Raw genomic sequence first — 18,846 nt, 5'->3', positions numbered from 1 at the left:
ATTTCTAGGAATTTATACCGCATATACATTTATACCTGTATACAAAGGTATGCATATTAAATTATCTGGAATCTTTTGTTACACCAACAATGGTAACAGAGGATTCCATGTAGCTTAAATCCTCATACCAGTTGAACTGTGTTATAGCCAAATGATAAAGTAGAATGAGGCAGATCTGTAGGTGTTCATTTGGAATGATCTCCAAGATCTTTTGCAAAGCAAAAAAAGAAAAAAGGAATGTACAGAGCAGTTGCTACCATTTGAATAAAAATAATACAATGGATAAATACATATTTGCTTATGTCCCTTAAAATATTTTTAGAAGGATGCACAAGAAACTAGTAATAATGGCTGCCCCTGCCTGTGGGAGGAGAAATTGAGTGCTTGGAGGACAGGGCAACCAATTAACTTTTTGCATATATTTTATCTTTTTAAAAATATGTCTTTATTACCTACTGAATTTGTAAAAGATGGGGTTATATGCATTACTCGAGTTTGAGAAATGCAGAATATCTCACACATTTTTTGGTTTGGTGGGCGGCAGACTTTATGGCAAGAAGTCTATTGTTTTGGCATTTCACTTTGACATTTCACTCTTTCTCAGCACTAGTGCTTTTTATACTGCAAATGAGCAACAGATTCCTACCATGCCTTCTCCCATACCAACCTAAAAAGTCTTAAAACCATCATTTTATAATCTTTGTTCAGAGGCTGAAAAATAAGTATCTTAGCTCTCTGTAATACAAATTTTGTAAAAAAAAATTATGCCATTTATTGAGAAACTGCCTTTGAATTTTGAAATAACTTATTGCCTTTATATAAATAATTCATATTAATAAATATGAAAAGGTGGATAAGCAAAACTCATGATAAAAATCCCATATCATTTGGTCACCCAGAAATTGCTATTATCCACTTTAATGTTGTTATATAGACTCTTTTATACTGTGCATTTTTTTTCAGGCAGTAGCCTTTCAATGAAAATTTCTTCTACAGCATCACTTAATGGGCTGCATGGTTTTCTATCTTATAAACAGACAGTTGGATAGATCCATCTTTTGATCCGTGAATCCACTTTTACTGAACTGGCTTGTTTTTAGATTTTACTTATAAACAATAATCCGTGCTAAACATCACTGCTAAATCTTACTTTCCTTAAGGATAAATTCTGATGCAATTGCTGTGTTAAAGGGTAAAGGCATTTTAAAGCTTTTTGGTAAATGTCAGCAAATTTGCCCTTATTGCTATTCAGATTTGCAGGTGTTATTTCAGGTTTATTAGAAAGTCTCTCCTTTATGAGAAATTACTAGAGAGCTATTGCGTTTAGATATAGTTTCTATACAAACATGTCCTTTAGGGATCACAGGTGCAGGTGTTAGTTGTTAATTCCGGATGTTAGTGCCTGTTATTATGGTTTTTGGTTATCAGACAGGCAGACTGGTACATTCCAGGTTATGCAAACCCTAATCTACCTATTTAGTACATTCCATTCCAGGTTTCTTCTCTGAATAGCATATAAAAGTCCTCTACACCTTCAGTTAGGTTATAGTAATTACAGTCTTCTTAACAGTGTATGAAGATGCAGCTTATGAAATGTCCTTGCCAACAATGAGTATTATTATTTTTCTTATCTCTCTTGCTAATTTAATAGGACAAAAGTTATATTCACAGCTTTACTTTGCATTTAATTATTAAAGAAATGTTTTGCCCATCTATACCTTATTTTTTTGTGAATTGCCGGTTTATGTTCTTGGTCTGTTTTCTGAATTTAACATTTCTCTTCATTATTGGTTTTATAAGAATGTGAGTATTCACTGTCTACCAAGCATTGTGCTAAATGTATTACTTCTGTTATCTTGTCTAATCAATACTAACTCCATAACGTGGGTAATGGTATCCCAAGATGAGGATGCTGAGGTTCAGAGAACATCACACAACAAATAAGTGTAGACCAGGAATTCCAATCCAGGTCTGTCTGATTGCAAAGTCCATATTTTTAATTACTACACCAGTACTATTACTTTCCTAGTTTCTCCTCTAAATAGACTTCATAAAATTGCAACTAGAGCAGAAGCACAAACTACACAAATAGATCCAGACCTAAGATAGTCAGCTTCCTGAGCAAAATGGTGATACTGAGCTTGTTTTGGTAAATCTAAGACAGTGGTTCTCAAGCTTGACCATCAGAATTTCCTAAAGGGCTTGTTAAAAGGCTTATTACTGGGCCCATCTCCAGATTTTCTGATTTTTTGATCCATTAAGTCTGGGGTGGGTCCTAAAAATTTGCAAGTCTGTGAAGTTTTGAAACATTGTTGATGCTGCTGATCTGGTGAACTCACTTTGAGGGCCACTGCCCTACAGCACTCTCACAGTGACATTTTCTCATTCCTTACCTGTGTTCTTAAACCGTACTCATTCAAGTCACTCCCCTGCATTTATTAACCACTGTTACAAATACTACCATTTTTATTGTTTTAGTAAATATTAGTTGAGGTGAGTAGATGGATGGATGGATGGATGTTCTTCATTTATGTGTTTTTATACCTTCCAAGGAGGAAATAGAGGTTTTGAAAGTGTGTGTGGTTTTTTTTGTTTATATATGAAATTTAGCATAAAGATTAGCTCACACATGTGAACCAGTGCCTGTGATTACAGTACTAAGATAAGCTGTAAACAATGTTAATATTTAAGAAAAAAATGTGTTGTCATCATTTTCAATCAGTGGATGGATCTCCCCAGCACAAAGCTGTGTTAGGCCAGGCCATCTTCAGTCTCTGATTTAATACCACAGTTCCACTTATATCTACTCATCAAGACCTACTACTTAAATCATTGACACCTCTTTCTCGAATAATTTTTACCAGATGTGAATCCTAATCATTTACAGTCATGGAATTTTCAGTTATTTCTAAAATACTTCTTTGTACTTTTCTGTTTTGCTTGAATTTTTTATAGTAAACATTTATATTTTAAAAATAAATATTTAATGCCAGGCACAGTGGTTCATGCCTGTAATCCCAGCACTTTGGGAGGCCAAGGCAGTTGGATCACTTGGGCTCAGGAGACCAGCCTGGGCAACATAGTGAAACCTTGTCTCTACTAAAATACAAAAATTAGCTGGGTGTGGGGGCACATGCCTATAGTCCCAGCTACTCGAGAGGCTGAGGCAGGAGAATTGCTTGAACCTGGGAGATGGAGGTTGCAGTCAGCCAAGACCACACCACTGCACTCCAGCCTGGCACCCAGCAACAGAGCAAGACTCTTCTCCAAAAAAAAAATTTTTTATTAGTCAGGTGTAGTGGCACAGTCTCAGCTACTCAGGAGGCTGAGGTGGGAGGGAGCCCCAGAGATCTCTGGGAGCCCCAGAGATCAAGTCTGCAGTGAGCAGTGATCACGCCACTGCACTCCAGCCTGGGCAACAGAGTGAGACCCTGTCTCAAAAAAAAAAAAAAAAACTTTTTTTTTTTTTTTTTAAGTAGATCAAGCAACTTGGCCTCATCCAAATATTTGTGAAATCACAGATTCACTGTGATTTTCATATTTAATGTGATCTTTATAATTTGTAAATATACAGTTAAATTATTAAAATTATAATGTAACACCTAAAATTTTCAGGTACCATCAGTGATGTGTATATCACACTTAGGAAATATCATATTGTACAATAATGTCCCTTTTATATTGCAGTAGCTTTACATATTAAAGATACTAGTCCTTGATCTCTTGGGTACTTACAAACATTTTTCCTACCTTTTCATTTTTCTTTAACTTTTTATGATGTTTTTTGCATTTTTGTTTTCTTTTGCCCAGTGACATTTTTTCTACTTAATATAAACTGCTTTTTAAATATTTAATAATTGGTTTTGTATCATACTTTTAGGCAGTCCTTAATCATCTCAAAGTTACAGATTCATCTATATGTTCTTTCAATTTTTTCATTTCTTGTTAGTTTGTTTTGGTATGAGATAGGAACTTAATTTTATTCATTTCCCCCAAATTTTTTTGCATTTCATCTTTTAATCACTTACTTGAAATGCCTTTTTTTTTTTTTTTTTTTTTTTTTTGAGACAGAGTTTTGCTCTTGTTGCCCAGGCTGGAGTGCAATGGCGCGATCTCGGCTCACTGCAACCTCCGCCTCCTGGGTTCAAGCAATTCTCCTGCCTCAGCCTCCTGAGTAGCTGGGACTACAGACGTGCGCCACCATGCCCAGCTAATTTTTGTATTTTTAGTAGAGACAGGGTTTCACCATGTTGACCAGGATGGTCTCCATCTCTTGACCTCGTGATCCACCCGCCTCAGCCTCCCAAAGTGCTGAGATTATAGGCGTGAGCCACCGCGCCCGGCTCTTGAAATGCCATTTTTATCATATATTAGAATCTTGATTCTGTCGGGTCTGTGTCTGCACCTTTCTCCTAAGAATCTCTGTGCTTCTGTGTTTCGATGCTCTTTTCATTTAATATAATCCTAGAATATGTGATATCTGTCTATTTAGGCAAGACCACGTTCACTCTTCTTCTAAATTATTCTTTGCTATTCTCAAGTGTTTATTCTTTGAATGTATTTCAGAATTACTGAATCTAGTTTTAATCCAGTTCTGTAGGAAATTTGATTGGGATTATATTAAATGTATAACTTGGCTGGGCTTGGTGGCTCATGCCTATAATCCCAGCACTTTGGGAGGCCAAGGCGGGCAGATCACTTGAGGTCAGGAGTTTGAGACCAGCCTGGCCAATGTTGTGAAACCCCATCTCTACTAAAAATACGAAAATTAGCAGAGCGTTGTGGCGGGCACCTGTAATCCCCACTACATGGGAGCCTGAGGCATGAGAATCACTTAAACCCAGGAGGAGGAGGTTGCAGTAAGCTGAGACTGCACCACTGCTCTTCAACCTGGACAATAGAACGAGACTCAGTCTCAAAAAAATAAAATAAACGTATACCTTAAGGGAAGAGTAGGTATCTTTACATAGTCCCACATTTTAGTATTCACTATTGTAAAGGATAATTGTTTGATAGCCTCACTGACTAGTCTGAAAATTCATTTAATAGTTTTATGTTGCCAGTGTGTGTATTCAAAATCTTGCATGAATAATGATTGAATGTGCGTCTCTTGGAAAGTAAGTGGATAAAAAGATAGGCTATTATAGAAAATATGCTCTCCCTTTGATTCTGAGACTTTGGACAAATAGAAAATATTTCCCAAATATGAAATAGAGAAAAACATGAAGATGAATGCAGTAATAACTTTTATTGCTGTAAAACTAGTATTAAGTCCACTAGTAAACTGTTTCTTATTCTTGGGAATTTAATTCTCATAAGAGTTCTCATAAATTATTCATAATAGTATTTATGTTGGTAAAATTGTGAACTAGCTGGATTAGTTAAATTTAAAGCTATTAATTTCCAAGTGACTTCTCAGTTATCAGTTAACTTTGATACATAGAAAAATCAGCTTACTCAGATTTTTTTTTTGTCTTAAAAGCAGCGGTTTTGTTATGTTTGGTCCACAGTCGGTATTTCACATTATTTCATGGTACAGGACCCCTGAAATGGGGGTCCCTGTGCAGTACTTGGTGGGGTGTGTGGCTGGGGGTGACGAAGCAGTATAGCTGATCAGGCCCAGAAGGGGAGAAGGAGGGCTGGGGGGCTCCTTAAAACCTACTGAGGGGCCAGGCATGGTGGCTCACGCCTCTAATCCCAGCACTTTGGGAGGCTCAGGCAGGCAGATCACCTAACGTCAGGAGTTCGAGACCAGCCTGGCCAACATGGGGAAACCTGGCCTCTACTAAAAATATAAAAATGAGCTGGGCATGGTGGTGCACGCCTGTAGTCTCAGCTACTCAGGAGGCTGAGGCAGGAGAATTGCTTGAACCTAGGAGGCAGAGGTTGCAGTGAGCTGGGATTGCACCACTGTACTCCAACCTGGGTGATAGAGCGAGACTCCGTCTCAAAAAAAACCTATTGAAAGCCACAGTGGGGCTGGGGGATTAGCATAGAGAGGGGGTCAGACTTAGCCCCAACAACTCAGAATTCCACTGCCTTGTATGAGCCTCAATTTCCCCACCAGGCCCTGAGGCAGATCTGAGAGTCTGAGGCCTATGGATCTGAGGATCCTAGGAAAATCCAGCCATTCAGAAGCCTGAGATATTTTAGCATCGTGGCTGTGCCCCCTCTCCCAGGGGACTTATTTCCCAGCAACCTTTCCACTGTCCCCACCCCATTCCTTGGGAAAAATATATATATTTTTTTCTTTTGTTAATAATTCCTGAAGCTTTTGCAGGTACAGAAACCACAAACTGATCTGCTGACAAAAGAGGGAAGAGGAAAGGCGCAACTGGAAACTTTTGGGGACCAGTTCCCTTCCATGTTCAGGCCTCTTCTCCTCAGCACAGCTTGGCTCACAACCTAGATGTGCAAGCAGGGACCCTTACCCTATGCACATTGGGATACAGCTTGTCCCCTTCCCCCATGGCCACATGGCTCAATCCTGCAAAGGAACCAAGGCAAGGGGTGGGGAAAACCCTGCTGCCTGATCCCATGCTGCCACTCACAGACCCTCGGTTGATTGGCAGCACCGAACAGGTTTTTAAAAAAAAGAAAGAAAACACAAAAAAAAAACAAAAATTCAGACAGGGAGACAATGTGGGGAGACAGCATGCAAGGTCAGATTTTTTTTTTTTTTTTTTGAGACGGAGTTTCACTCGTGTTACCCAGGCTGGAGTGCAGTGGCGCGATCTCGGCTCACCGCAACCTCCGCCTCCTGGGTTCAGGCAATTCTCCTGCCTCAGCCTCCTGAGTAGCTGGGATTACAGACACGCACCACCATGCCCAGTTAATTTTTTTGTATTTTTTTTTTTTTTTTAGTAGAGACGGGGTTTCACCATGTTGACAAAGATGGTCTTGATCTCTTGACCTCATGATCCACCCGCCTCGGCCTCCCAAAGTGCTGGGATTACAGGCTTGAGCCACCGCGCCCGGCCAGATTTTCTTATATAGCTAAACAGTTTGGTAAAAAATTTTAAATGAATCTCATAAAATATCGTATATACTTGCCAAAAAACGTGACCATTACCCTACCTTAAATATACGAAATAAGTATTAAAGAAAAACAATGCAATTTTTATGAGAAAAGGTTTACATAGTCTACTTTTTTTATGTTGGATATGTCTAACAGATAAAAAATAATTGAACTTAAAGTAAAATTCACTTTATAAGGAATAGTGAACTAACAGTTTTACTTTTAATGGGAATTATGTTTAACAGATGATCATACAGTCTTTGAAGATATTAAGTTCATTTACATTTCTCCATATATTAAAATTTCAGCAAATGTAGGAGTAAATTAATGAAAATGTCTAAGTGAGTTAATATTCTTAAAACACTTAGAACATTCCTAACACATAGTATAACTCTGTTAAGTCAATCAGTCAATCAAGTGAGCTCCAGTAATTGAAAAATAAGCTCCTTTTAAAGCTTTATACTAATACTGAAAGCTTTCTTTTGTTATCATGTATTTGAATTATCAGCTTTTTCTTCAATACTTTTTATATTCACTGTGCTGGGAAGACCACAAAAGAAAAGGATTACGTCTATGTTTAGTCCAGTTGAAAAAGAGCACCAAAATGTGATTTGAATGTTATGTATAGTAATGTTTAATTATGTGTATAATGATTGAGTAAATTAAGTAAACGATAAAATATTGACATTTCTAACATTTTAGCACCTCAGTGTTCTGTACTATAGTCTCCCATTGTTTTTCTCAATGTGAAAATCAGGGCAGAAATTAAGGAACTTCAGCATTATAGGTAATATTCTCTTTTTTAAAAGAAACCCTGAGATCTGTTGGTCTGAGAGTCCTAGGATGGGTGTGATGGGTACATAGGAGTTAATTTTATTGTTATGCTTTTATAACATATATTAGATATTCTTCTATATACAACAATGTTTTCATAATAGAAATTGTTTTTAAAATAGACAGAAATTGTTAATAAAAGCTGTTCCCTGGCTGGGCAGGCATGGTACCTCACGCCTGGTAATCTCACCACTTTGGGAGGCCGAGGCAGGTGGATCACGAGGTCAGGAGATGGAGATGATCCTAGCTAACATGGTGAAACACCATCTCTACTAAAAATACAAAAAATTAGCCGGGCATGGCATGCACCTGTATTACTAGCTACTTGGGAGACTGAGACAGGAGAATCACTTGAACCTGGGACGCGGAGGTTGCAGTGAGCCAAAATCACACCACTACACTGCACTCTAGCCTGGGTGACAGAGCAAAACTCTGTCTCAAAAAAAAAAAAAACTATTCCCCAGTAACACCAAAACTAACTAAATTATGTATTTATTGTGAAATTGTTAAACTTGTCCACATGAATATTTTATATTAAAGCAAATATGATAATCTGAACTTTTTGTATAAAAATAAACATTACCTTTAAAATTAGTAATTGACTAAGTACACTTAGAAGAAGAATTAATTAAAAATAAGTATAAGAAAGTGGCCATTAGTTTGCATCTTCTTCCAATGATGATTATCACTACATCAGTTATTTCTAATAAATTTGAGGCATGGTTATCTTCTCTGAGTACACATATTTAAGTTTTGCCTATTTCTCCAAAAGATATTTTAAAATATTAGTTGTGATTATACTGTTAAGTGTCATTTTAATTGTATAAAATATTCATATTTTTTTCTTTTTTGTAAGAGTCAGAATGGATAATCGATACGCCTCTGTGGCCTTGTGATAGGCTGGATGTGCTTAATCGACATAATTTGCTCTGTACAATTGCACATGACATCTTAGCCAAGAGCCTTTTTAGACAGGCATTTGAAGTTTTGCAGAATCTACCAGGTTTTCAGAATTCTCAAGGTATGTTTTTTAAAAGTCTAACTTAATTATCTGTTGCCCATCTGGTGTTTAACTGTTAATAAGAAACAGTTGTCCACCTGTTTTTTTCTATTCCAGCATATTTTTTAATGAAGTAGTTTCCTGTACAATGTGTTCTCTGCAAATTGAATATGTTTTCCTGATGGTTTTAAAAAAATCAGAGGTGCTTATCTTTGGGTTTTTGCCAGCAGTAAGACAAGCATTTTTTTCATTCCTTTTTCCTACTTCTGTCAGGTCATCAGCAAACAATATGTTTAAATGCCCCGAGCAAGCCTTTTCTCTTATCACTGAATAAATACAGAACTTAGTTTACATTAACTAGGAACACAGGTAAACCAGAATGAAATGGAGGAAATGAAAGGGATGCCAAGCTGAAAAAAATACCAATGTAGGTGATGGTAGGTAGTACTCTTGAATGTTGGCTATCCATGAGCAAAAGTTTTGGGTCAAGATTGAGCTGTGTGATAGGTTCAGAGGATGATGAAAATGTTAACTTCAGGGCCTCCCCTTAGTACTTTGATCATATTATTTATAAATTTTCATTTTTCCACTTAATTCCACTATCCTCCTTTATTGTAATGAGCATTCTTCTCTGTTTCTCCTTCTACAGAGTGAGCTCAATCAAGGTGGTAATATTTTCTTTACCTTGGTATTCCTGGCCTAATGGCTGCTATCTAGCAAACTCTTAATATACAATTCATTGGTAATAAAACAAAGTAGTAATAGGGAGATTAGACAGATAGTTGTGCCAGATTTTGGAAGACCTAAAGGAGTTTTCTTCTCTTGTGTATAATAAAAAGGGGTCACTAGAGTTTTGGGTCTAGGGAGTGAGATAATGAAGTTGGTGTTTCAGGAAAGTTCCTCTGGCAATAGTGTTTAGGGAAAGACTAAAAGTAGAGAGATTAATTTCCTGGTAAGGCCTGGATAACTAAAAGATTCTAAAACTATAAAGAACTACAGTCTAGCTCACAAACCCAACTGACTGAATATAGGGAATACCAAAAAAAGTCTCTAAGATGACTTCTCTTTATTTTAAGAGTGACTAAAGGAATAGAAAACCCATTAAAGGATTGTTTTAAATTTGAGAGTAAATATTTTTGGGGGATGATTTATTTTTTTGTCAAGGGATATATAAGGCTAAGGTCTGAACTGTATATAATGCAAACAGAATCGAGAAATTATTCAAGACACTATGGATACAGTCACATGTGGGGATCAAATACAGAGGTCTTAATGCAGCCTTTGAAATTTTTGTCAAACTTCTTTTTATCTTCTCCATTGCAAAGGAAGTTAATGGTTTTGCTTTTGTCAGACGCTTTTTTGTTTCTTACTTAGAGAATATGTAAGATAGGTTGGGCATGGTGGCTCATGGCTGTAATCCCAGCATTTTGGGAAGCCAAGGCAGGCAGTTCACTTTAGCCCAGGAATTTGAAACTAGTCTGGGTAACATGGTGAAACCCTGTCTCTACAAAAAATATAAAAATTAACCAGGCCTGGTGGTGTGCACCTGTAGACCCAACTTACTTAGGAGACTAAGGCTAGAGGATGACTTGAGCCCAGGAGGTGAAGATTGCAGTGAGCCAAGATCATGGCATTGCACTCCAGCCTGGCCAACAAAGCAAGACCCTGTCTCAGAAAAGGAGAAGAAAAATAAAGAGAATATATAAGATGATTGTATTTTAGTGACTGTGACTCCTATAATGGGTAAGAAAAGGTTAAGGAGAGGAGAAAGAAAAAGGAGTATAAAATGAAAGTTTGAGATACTAAGATAAATCAATTTTATTATATCATTTTTTTCATTTCAGAAACTGTGGAAGTCTCGCAATATAGCATTCTTTTTAATAAGCTTCTAGATTCCTGTATAGAAAGCAACAGTCTTGGTATGTCATCCTCTGTGGCAGAATTCATGATTTCAAAGAGCATACCTATTGATTTTTCCTTTCTTAGAAGATTAATTACTTCTTTAGGAAGGAGTTGTTTATGGCTCAAAGCCAGAGCCCACTACAAAAGTAAGTTACTTTTAAAATGTTTTTATATATTTGTTTATAATTTTATCTGACAGAATTTATAATATTTAAGATTAGATATTTATATATATTAAAAGAGCATTAATACATATTCAAATGTAGTGGTCTCAACAGATCTGTGCTCTCTTCTGAAACCTATTGTCTCTCTTGTTTCCAATTGTTTTCCTTGTTTCCAGTCTTTCCAATTTTTAATCTTTATTTCTTGCACACTAGCTTTTCCACTAGAGGGCGAGCAAAGGGAACAAATGGCAGGATTGAACCAGTTTGGCATACCTTACACAGGAGTAAAACAATTGGGTAGAATGAGGTTTAAAGAATATCTGTGTTTTCATTTATCTCTGCAATATCCCTAATTGTTATAACTAAGAATATTCAATAGCAGGTCACATCAGAAGCACAAGGCTGCCATAACAAAGCAACATGGCTTTTAGTAATAGAACTTTGTTCATCTATTTACAGCTGTTGTTCTCTAACAAATAAGCCTGGAAAACTAGTGCTTTCTCTAGTCCAAGCCACCTCGCAGGTATTTTTAATTAGAAAGCAATTCCATGTAGGTTCTAGCGCTAGAAAAGAATTGTTTTTTTGCCTTCATGCAGTGATTTGTCTTCAATTACCATTTCTACCACTTTCATGTATATAACAAATATTTGTGTGCCTACTCTGTGTCACCCTGTACCAGATGTTTCAAACATCCTAGCCACTGCTACCTGTTTTTCAGACAGCCAGCTATGATCAGTTTAGCATGCGGTAACGTTTTTCCCCAATGAAATGAGAAAGAAAATACTAGAGCACATTATGAGTAGTAAGGTTAATTGTTTGATAAAATTTTCACTTTAGTTGCATATATGCACATATGTATGCTGGGTCATTATGTAAAATGTGTTTCTTGTAGGTTATAATCAAAAGAAGTTTTAAGCTGAGTTTTTTAAAAAGGGTGATCCGAAATTTAGAGGAAAGATAAAACTGTTTGTTCATAATACCTAATTTCAGTTTTGTGGTTATGTTTCAACTCTTTATACTATTTACCTTCAGACTTCTAGAAGCCATACACACACATATATGTGTGTGTGTGATTTTAGTTTCTAGAATTGAAGTTAATGAGAATATTTTTTATATAACTGTGCAACTTGGGGGAGACGCCATCAGAAGGTGTTTATATGCCACAGGAACACATATAAGCTCAGACATTTAAATGAGATTTCTATACATATTTCTATTTTGTAGTTGGAAATAAAATTTTATATTAAAGGATCCTAACAATCATTTATTTAAAAATTTTTTTAACAACTTTATAGAAGTATAATTCAAATGCCATATAACTCACCCATTTAATGTATACAAGTCAGTGGTTTTACTGTATTTACAGTTGTTTAACCATCACCATAATCAATTTTAGAATATTTTTTTCACACCAGAAAGAAACCTCATATCCATTAGCTGTCCTTCCTCATTCCTGCAAATCTATTCAGTCCTAGTAAGAATTACTTTTAAAGATTTTTTTTAGCAGTATGTTAAAGCAATTAATGTCTATGTACAATACAGTACCTTTGATATTGGAACTTTTTTTTTTTTTTTCTTTTTTTGAGACGGAGTCTTGCTCTGTTGCCAGACTGGAGTGCAGTGGCATGATCTCGGCTCACTGCAACCTCCAACTCCCTGGTTCAAACACGATTATCCTGCCTCAGCCTCCCAAGTAGCTGGGATTACCGGCATGTGCCACCACACCCAGCTAATTCACAACATTGTGAAATGCCCAGAGATGGGTTTCACAATGTTGGCCAGGATGGTCTCAATCTCCTCACCTCGTTACCCACCTGCCTCGGCCTCCCAAAGAAACTTTTTCTTTTATCTAATCACACGTTTCTTATTTCATATGTAGTATAACGTCTGAGACTTATGCACGTGAGGTTACAGGGCAAAGAGTCTTTTTGTTTTTTAAAGAATGTATCTGAATTATAAACCATGAATAAAAATGAGTAATTTATCGCCAAATGAGTAATGTATAGCCACTGATCAGTCTTCAAAATGTCTCATTTCCTAACAACATTGACATTAAAATAGTATTGGAACTCCTTTTGGATTTACTTCATACATAGCTTAACACTTGCAAGAAGAGCCTTTCAATGGCATATAATAATGTCTAGTAGTACTTTATTTGAGACTTAAGGCTGGCTTTCTTCAAGACACTGTTAATACTTGGTGCCAGTGCCTTTGTTTTGAGTGCCTTTGTTTTGACTTTTTTAAAACTTTTTTTCTTTTAGTATTTTTTATGGCTTTATTGAGATAATTTCACATATAATGAAATTCATTCACTTAAAGTATATAATACATTTGTTTTTGTATAGTCACAGAGTCATGCAGCCATCACCACCATTTAAGTTTAAAACATCTATAACACCTCCAGAAAAAGAAACTGTGTAAGCATTTCTTCTCCATTCCCTGGTTGTCTCCTCTTCCACCTTAGTCCTACAACAACTAATTTATTCTCTGTCTCCATGAATTTGCCCATTCTAGACAGATCACGTAATGGAATCATTCAATACATGGGTTTTAGTGACTGGCTTTTTTGTTTGTTTGTTTGTTTGTTTGTTCTTTTTTGTTTTTGGAGACCCAGTCTCACTCTGTCACTCAGGCTGCAGTGCAGTGGCGCAATCTCCACTCACTGCAACCTCCGCCTTCCAGGTTCAAGAGATTCTCCCGAGTAGCTGGGATTACAGGCGTGCACCACCATGCCTAGCTAATTTTGTATTTTTTAGTAGACAAGATTTCACCATGTTAGCCAGGCCAGTCTCAAACTCCTGAGCTCAGGTGATCCTCCTGCCTCAGCCTTCCAAAGTGCTGTGATTACATGGGTGAGCCACCACGCCTAGCTGTGACTGGCTTCTTAGACTCGTATTGTCAAATTTCAATGTTGTAGCATGTATCAATACTGTATTTCTTTTTATTGCTAAACAATATTCTATAGAATAGAATTTGTTTATTCTTTGGTTGATGGACATTTGAGTTGTTTTCACTTTTTGGCTATTGTGAATTGTGCTACTTTGAATATTTACATAAGTTTTTTATGGGTATATACACATTCATTTCTCTTGGGAGAATTGCTGACTGATGCAGTAAATCTATATTTAGCTTTTTGCCAAACTCCCAAACTGTTTGCCAAAGAAGCTGCACCATTTTATATTTATGCTCCCACCAGCCATGTATGGGATTTCCTGTTTCTTTATATCTTCACCAAAAGTTGTTATTGTGTTTTTTATTTTAGCCTTCCTCCTAGTGGGTGTTAAGTAATATATCATTATGGTTTTGGTTTTCATATCCTTAACGACTAATGATGTTGAGGACCTTTTCATACAGTTATTGGTCATTCGTATATTTTCTTTTAAGAATGTCTGTGAAATCCTTTGCCCTTTTTTGATTGGGTTCTTTTGGTTGTAAGACTGTATTCATACATACATACATGTGTACACATGCATTTATATACACTCTGGATACAAATCCCTTTTCAGATATATGAATTACAAATATTTTGTCCATCCTGTGAGTTGTCTGTTAATTTCTTGATGGCTTTGCCTTGCTTTCATGCCAGACTAATCAGGAGGAGATTGTCCAGCGACAGCAAAGTTGCCTTCCCCATGTTCCTGATTTGTTCTCCCTTGTCCTAAAAATACTGCTTTTCTCTCAGAACTGAGAAATCAGGAGAGAGATGTTATTAGTGTGTCTTTCCATTACTTCCCATCCCCAAAATCAAATGTATTTTTCTTTTCACATTTCATTTTGAGTGAAAAAAATTATATTAGTATATTTCTACTTAATTTGTTATTTTCTATTTTTAAATTCAGGTAAGAAAATTTAAATAAGAATGTATGTAAATTATACTTACCAAAAACTAATAAAATTAATGAGTTAACAGTTTGTTGCTCCTGGCAGCGACCTAGGGAGGTAGGAATACCTAGTGGTTAGGAATCCAACATCTGGAGCCAGAAAGTGGGCACCCCATGAAGGCTTGGAGAGCATGAGTGCTTACCAAAGCCCCTCATCTATAACATGGGAGTAATTGTACCTAATTTCAAAGGTAGCAGATTGTCAGGTTAAAATGGGGTAAAACCTGTGTTTAGCACATGTACCTGGCATATCATAGCAGGTATTCAAACATTAGCCATTACCCACATTAGAAAGATTTATTCAAGAAACTTATCCTAACAAAACATTTTTTTTTTTTTTCTGAAACAGAGTTTCGCTCTTGTTGCCCAGGTTGGAGTGCAATGGTGCGGTCTCCGCTCACTGCAGCCTCCATCTCCCAGGATCAAGCAATTCTCCTGCCTCAGCCCCCCAAGTAGCTGGGGCTACAGGCACACACCAGCACGCCCAGCTAATTTTTGTAGTTTTGGTAGAGATGGGGTTTCACCATGTTGGCCAGGATGGTCTCCATCTCTTGACCTTGTGATATGCCCACCTCAGCCTCCCAAAGTACTAGAATTACAGACATGAGTCACCACACCCAGCCCTTCTCACTTTTTATTTAATGTTTCAAAAGCACTTTACAAAGAATAATGTCAGATATACGAGTATAAGCTCTCACTATCATGTAATTTGTTAATCTACTTCTAATGTGAAGATTTATTCTGTGTAAGTAATTATCACCTGTAGGTATTTCAGAAATGTAGTTTTTTCCCATTGGGTTTTAGTAAAGTTTGACCTATTATTTGATTTTTCAGGTGCTCTTTCCTTGGGTTGCTACCCACAACTGGAAGGAAATTTATACCGAAAACTTCTTCTAATTCCATCTTATTTATCTGAGATTGAAATGCTTTTAGCGATTGAAATCTTCATGGTATCTAATGCTGGTAGTATTCAGAGTCCTGGAACTTCTACACAGATACTACAGATAGTTTTGAAAAGGTTGGTTGACATAACTTTAACTGCATTCTGAATGTAGATCATGGCTCCCGAGCCACACCCACCCTAGGATGCAAATGTTTTATGTATTTTTATATACACATATATATTTATTTATGTGTATATTTATATATGTACTTTGTGTGTGTGTGTGTGTGTGTGTGTGTGTGTGTATTGCAAACTCTGTTATTTAAATTCAGAAAGGATTAGACCTGTTTGAGGCTTAAAACCGAACAAGTTAGTAGCATTCGGTAAACACTTTAGCAACTTCAAAGATAGAAATATTCAGAGATGTTCAAAGAGATGGATCCTTTTTAGGTACCAACCTTTCTTGTGTTTAGAGATCAGTACCTACAAAAAATCTTTCTCTCTGGTCAACTCAAAAGATCAAAGAACTAGGATCTAAAAGGGAAATATGTGATCATTTATTAGATTCAGTTATGAATACCATTGAAAATAAAGCCATCAGCCTAGTTTCTACATTTTATAATGCTATATATGCATAAATATTATAAAGTAGGTACTGTACTAGAGTGACACCCTTTCACATAATTTTGTTTGGAGTTGTAGAATTTAGGCATACAGTAGATGGTGTGCCTAAATGGTAGTATGCTATATGATTTCTTGTCAACTTTATCCAGGAAACTTGCAATATAAAGATCTCCTGGGAATCCTGTTTTAGAGATTTTTGACAAGAATTTTGCTTCAGTTTACTGGTGTGACAAACCAGATCCTCTGGTTGAAAATTACATTAGTTATCTATTGCTGTGGAATAAATTATCCCTGGCCCCAATGGCTTAAAACAGCAAATAGTATCTGTCGGTCAGAAATTTCAGAGAGGTTTAGCTGGATGGTACTGGCTCAGGGATTTTCATATGACTCAGAGTTTTTCCACACAGTTGGAGTCAGGATGTTGTCAGAAACTTCAGTCACCTACGTGATAGATTGCTGGAGCTAGAGAATCCTTCCTTACTTGTTGGGTGGAAGCCTCAGTTCACCACATGGGCCTCTGCATAGGTTGGTTAAGTGTTAAGTGACATTACTGACAGCGAATTTCTCCCAGAATGAGTGATCCAAGAAAGAAAAAGCAAGGAGGAAGCTACAAGGTCTTTTGTGACCTATATCAAGCAAAAACTGCAAAAAGTTTGAGATTTTACCCTAATTGCAAGCTACAAGCTAACCTGCCATAGTTTCATAGATGGTAGCATAAGACATAAGACTCCTGTGTTGGAAACAGAGGATTTTATTACTTGCAGTACAGCAAACAGCATGATTATCTACATATTTGCATTATTTCCTCTTGCTCCTACGTCCCATAGATGGGCCCACATGGATACCTACATATGCCATGAGTTCTGTAACAGGAGAGGAGTGCCCAGCTTAGGAGACCCAAATCTTTTATAAGTAATAAGCATGCCTGCCCATTGCTTTGCAGGGAGTTACTATCTCCATCTTCTAAGACTGTGAGCATACCTGCCCTTTGCTCCAGAAGAAGAAACTATCTTTATCATTCAAGGTTGTTCACTGTATAATGCTTGTAATTTAGAACAAAGGGTAGGCAGTGACTCTTGCAAAACTTTACAAACTCAAAGACCTATGGAGAGTTGTCATCCAACAACCTAGTATCCAAAGTTACATCCTGTCACTTCTGCTCTCCTTTGTTTGGTGTAGGTGAGTCTTTTGGTCCAACCCACACTTAAGAGGGGAGAATTAGGAATTAAATTATTTTTGTTCTACCTTAAAAAAAAAACTAAAACTAAAACTCTCCTTTTTTCTTATAGATGTCTTCCTCCCACCCCCCAAGGGCTTCCTTATTTACCACCGTGCACTATAGTGGCTAAGGCATCTAAGCTCCTCATTATCCTAATTAGGTCATGTTTTTCCTCATAGCTTTCTATTCCCCACACGCATATAACTTCTTTATTTATTTTTTGAATTTGGAAGGTATTTGTAACTGTAGTGCATAACTAGTGACATGCCTAATGAATCTTTGATTTTGTCCAAGCCAATATATTTTCTCTATTGTTATAATCATGCTGAGCCCTGCCTTGTTACATTTACCTCTATGAGAATGTTATTCATCTTTAGACTTTTAAAACTGCACATGGTTGGCATCTGTACCACCTACCAGATTCCTGGGTTCCTCTTTCTAAGCTAGAATGTACTAGAAGCCACCTGACCAGTCTTTCCTCCCTGTAACCACTGGTTCCTGTTTCAAGGGCAAGTCCTTACTCCTGTCACTCTGGACCACATAGGTACCAAAAGTAAGAAGCAGTGAACACAAAGAAAAAAGTGATGCTTAATGTAACAGCCATATCTCTATTTTAAACAGTTCCCACTCCCTGCCCTGGAAGAAAAACCAACATAAGGTGTGAATTTTATGCAAGTCAGTGCAGTCACAATTGATTGCAGATACAGCTGGTAGAATAATTGTTAGAAAAATTAATTCTAGCACTTAAGAAAGCACTTTAAATTAGGATTGAAGAAAATAACCAGAAATTTAATAAAGGCCCTATAGCTATACAATTTATTACCAAACGTTAGCTACACATATTAAGTATTTGCTTATAACTAAAATTAGTCAGTGTCAAAGTAAAACTAACATGTGAATGTTAATTCTAAACTGGATTACATTTAGTATTTTATTTAGTATTTGTGAATAATTATGCAGTTATTAACTTTCAGAATACAAAGATATAGGTAATTAGCTGTGTTCTCAATCAGTATTTTTCAAACTGGGTTGCAGACTATTTGTGTGGTGAGATCAATTTAGGGTGTTACAACCAGCATTATTTTTTAAATCAAGGTTTTTGTCATCAGGGTAAATCTTGTTTTATTGCTTATGTATGAAGGTATATACTGGGTCATAATATGTCTTTTTTTTAAGAGTCTTGCTCTGTCACTCAGGCTGGAGTGCAGTGGTGCAATCAGAGCTAGCCGCAGCCTTAACTTCCAGGGCTCAAGCCATCTGCCCACCTCAACCTCCTGAGCAGCTGAGACTACAGGCCACATCATCATACCCAGCTAGTTTT

At 36.7% G+C, this 18,846-nt stretch overlaps 1 protein-coding gene across 1 annotated transcript in view; it reads left to right on the top strand.

Moving 5' to 3' along the window:
• TOPAZ1 (testis and ovary specific PAZ domain containing 1) overlaps positions 1 to 18,846 on the top strand; it is a 91,901-nt gene that overhangs the window by 72,445 nt on the left and 610 nt on the right. Inside the window, exons 17-19 of the mRNA XM_032298096.1 lie at positions 8,709 to 8,873; positions 10,697 to 10,900; positions 15,634 to 15,817. Of these exons, the coding sequence (XP_032153987.1) occupies positions 8,709 to 8,873; positions 10,697 to 10,900; positions 15,634 to 15,817 (553 nt within the window). The remainder of the gene's footprint in view (positions 1 to 8,708; positions 8,874 to 10,696; positions 10,901 to 15,633; positions 15,818 to 18,846) is intronic.

Source organism: Sapajus apella, unplaced genomic scaffold (assembly GCF_009761245.1).
Source record: "Sapajus apella isolate SASKATOON/1434 unplaced genomic scaffold, GSC_monkey_1.0 scaffold38, whole genome shotgun sequence".
NCBI classification, from domain to species: Eukaryota; Metazoa; Chordata; class Mammalia; order Primates; family Cebidae; genus Sapajus; species Sapajus apella.
Note: the sequence above shows the minus strand (reverse complement) of the source record. Positions and strands in the feature narration are given on the sequence as shown.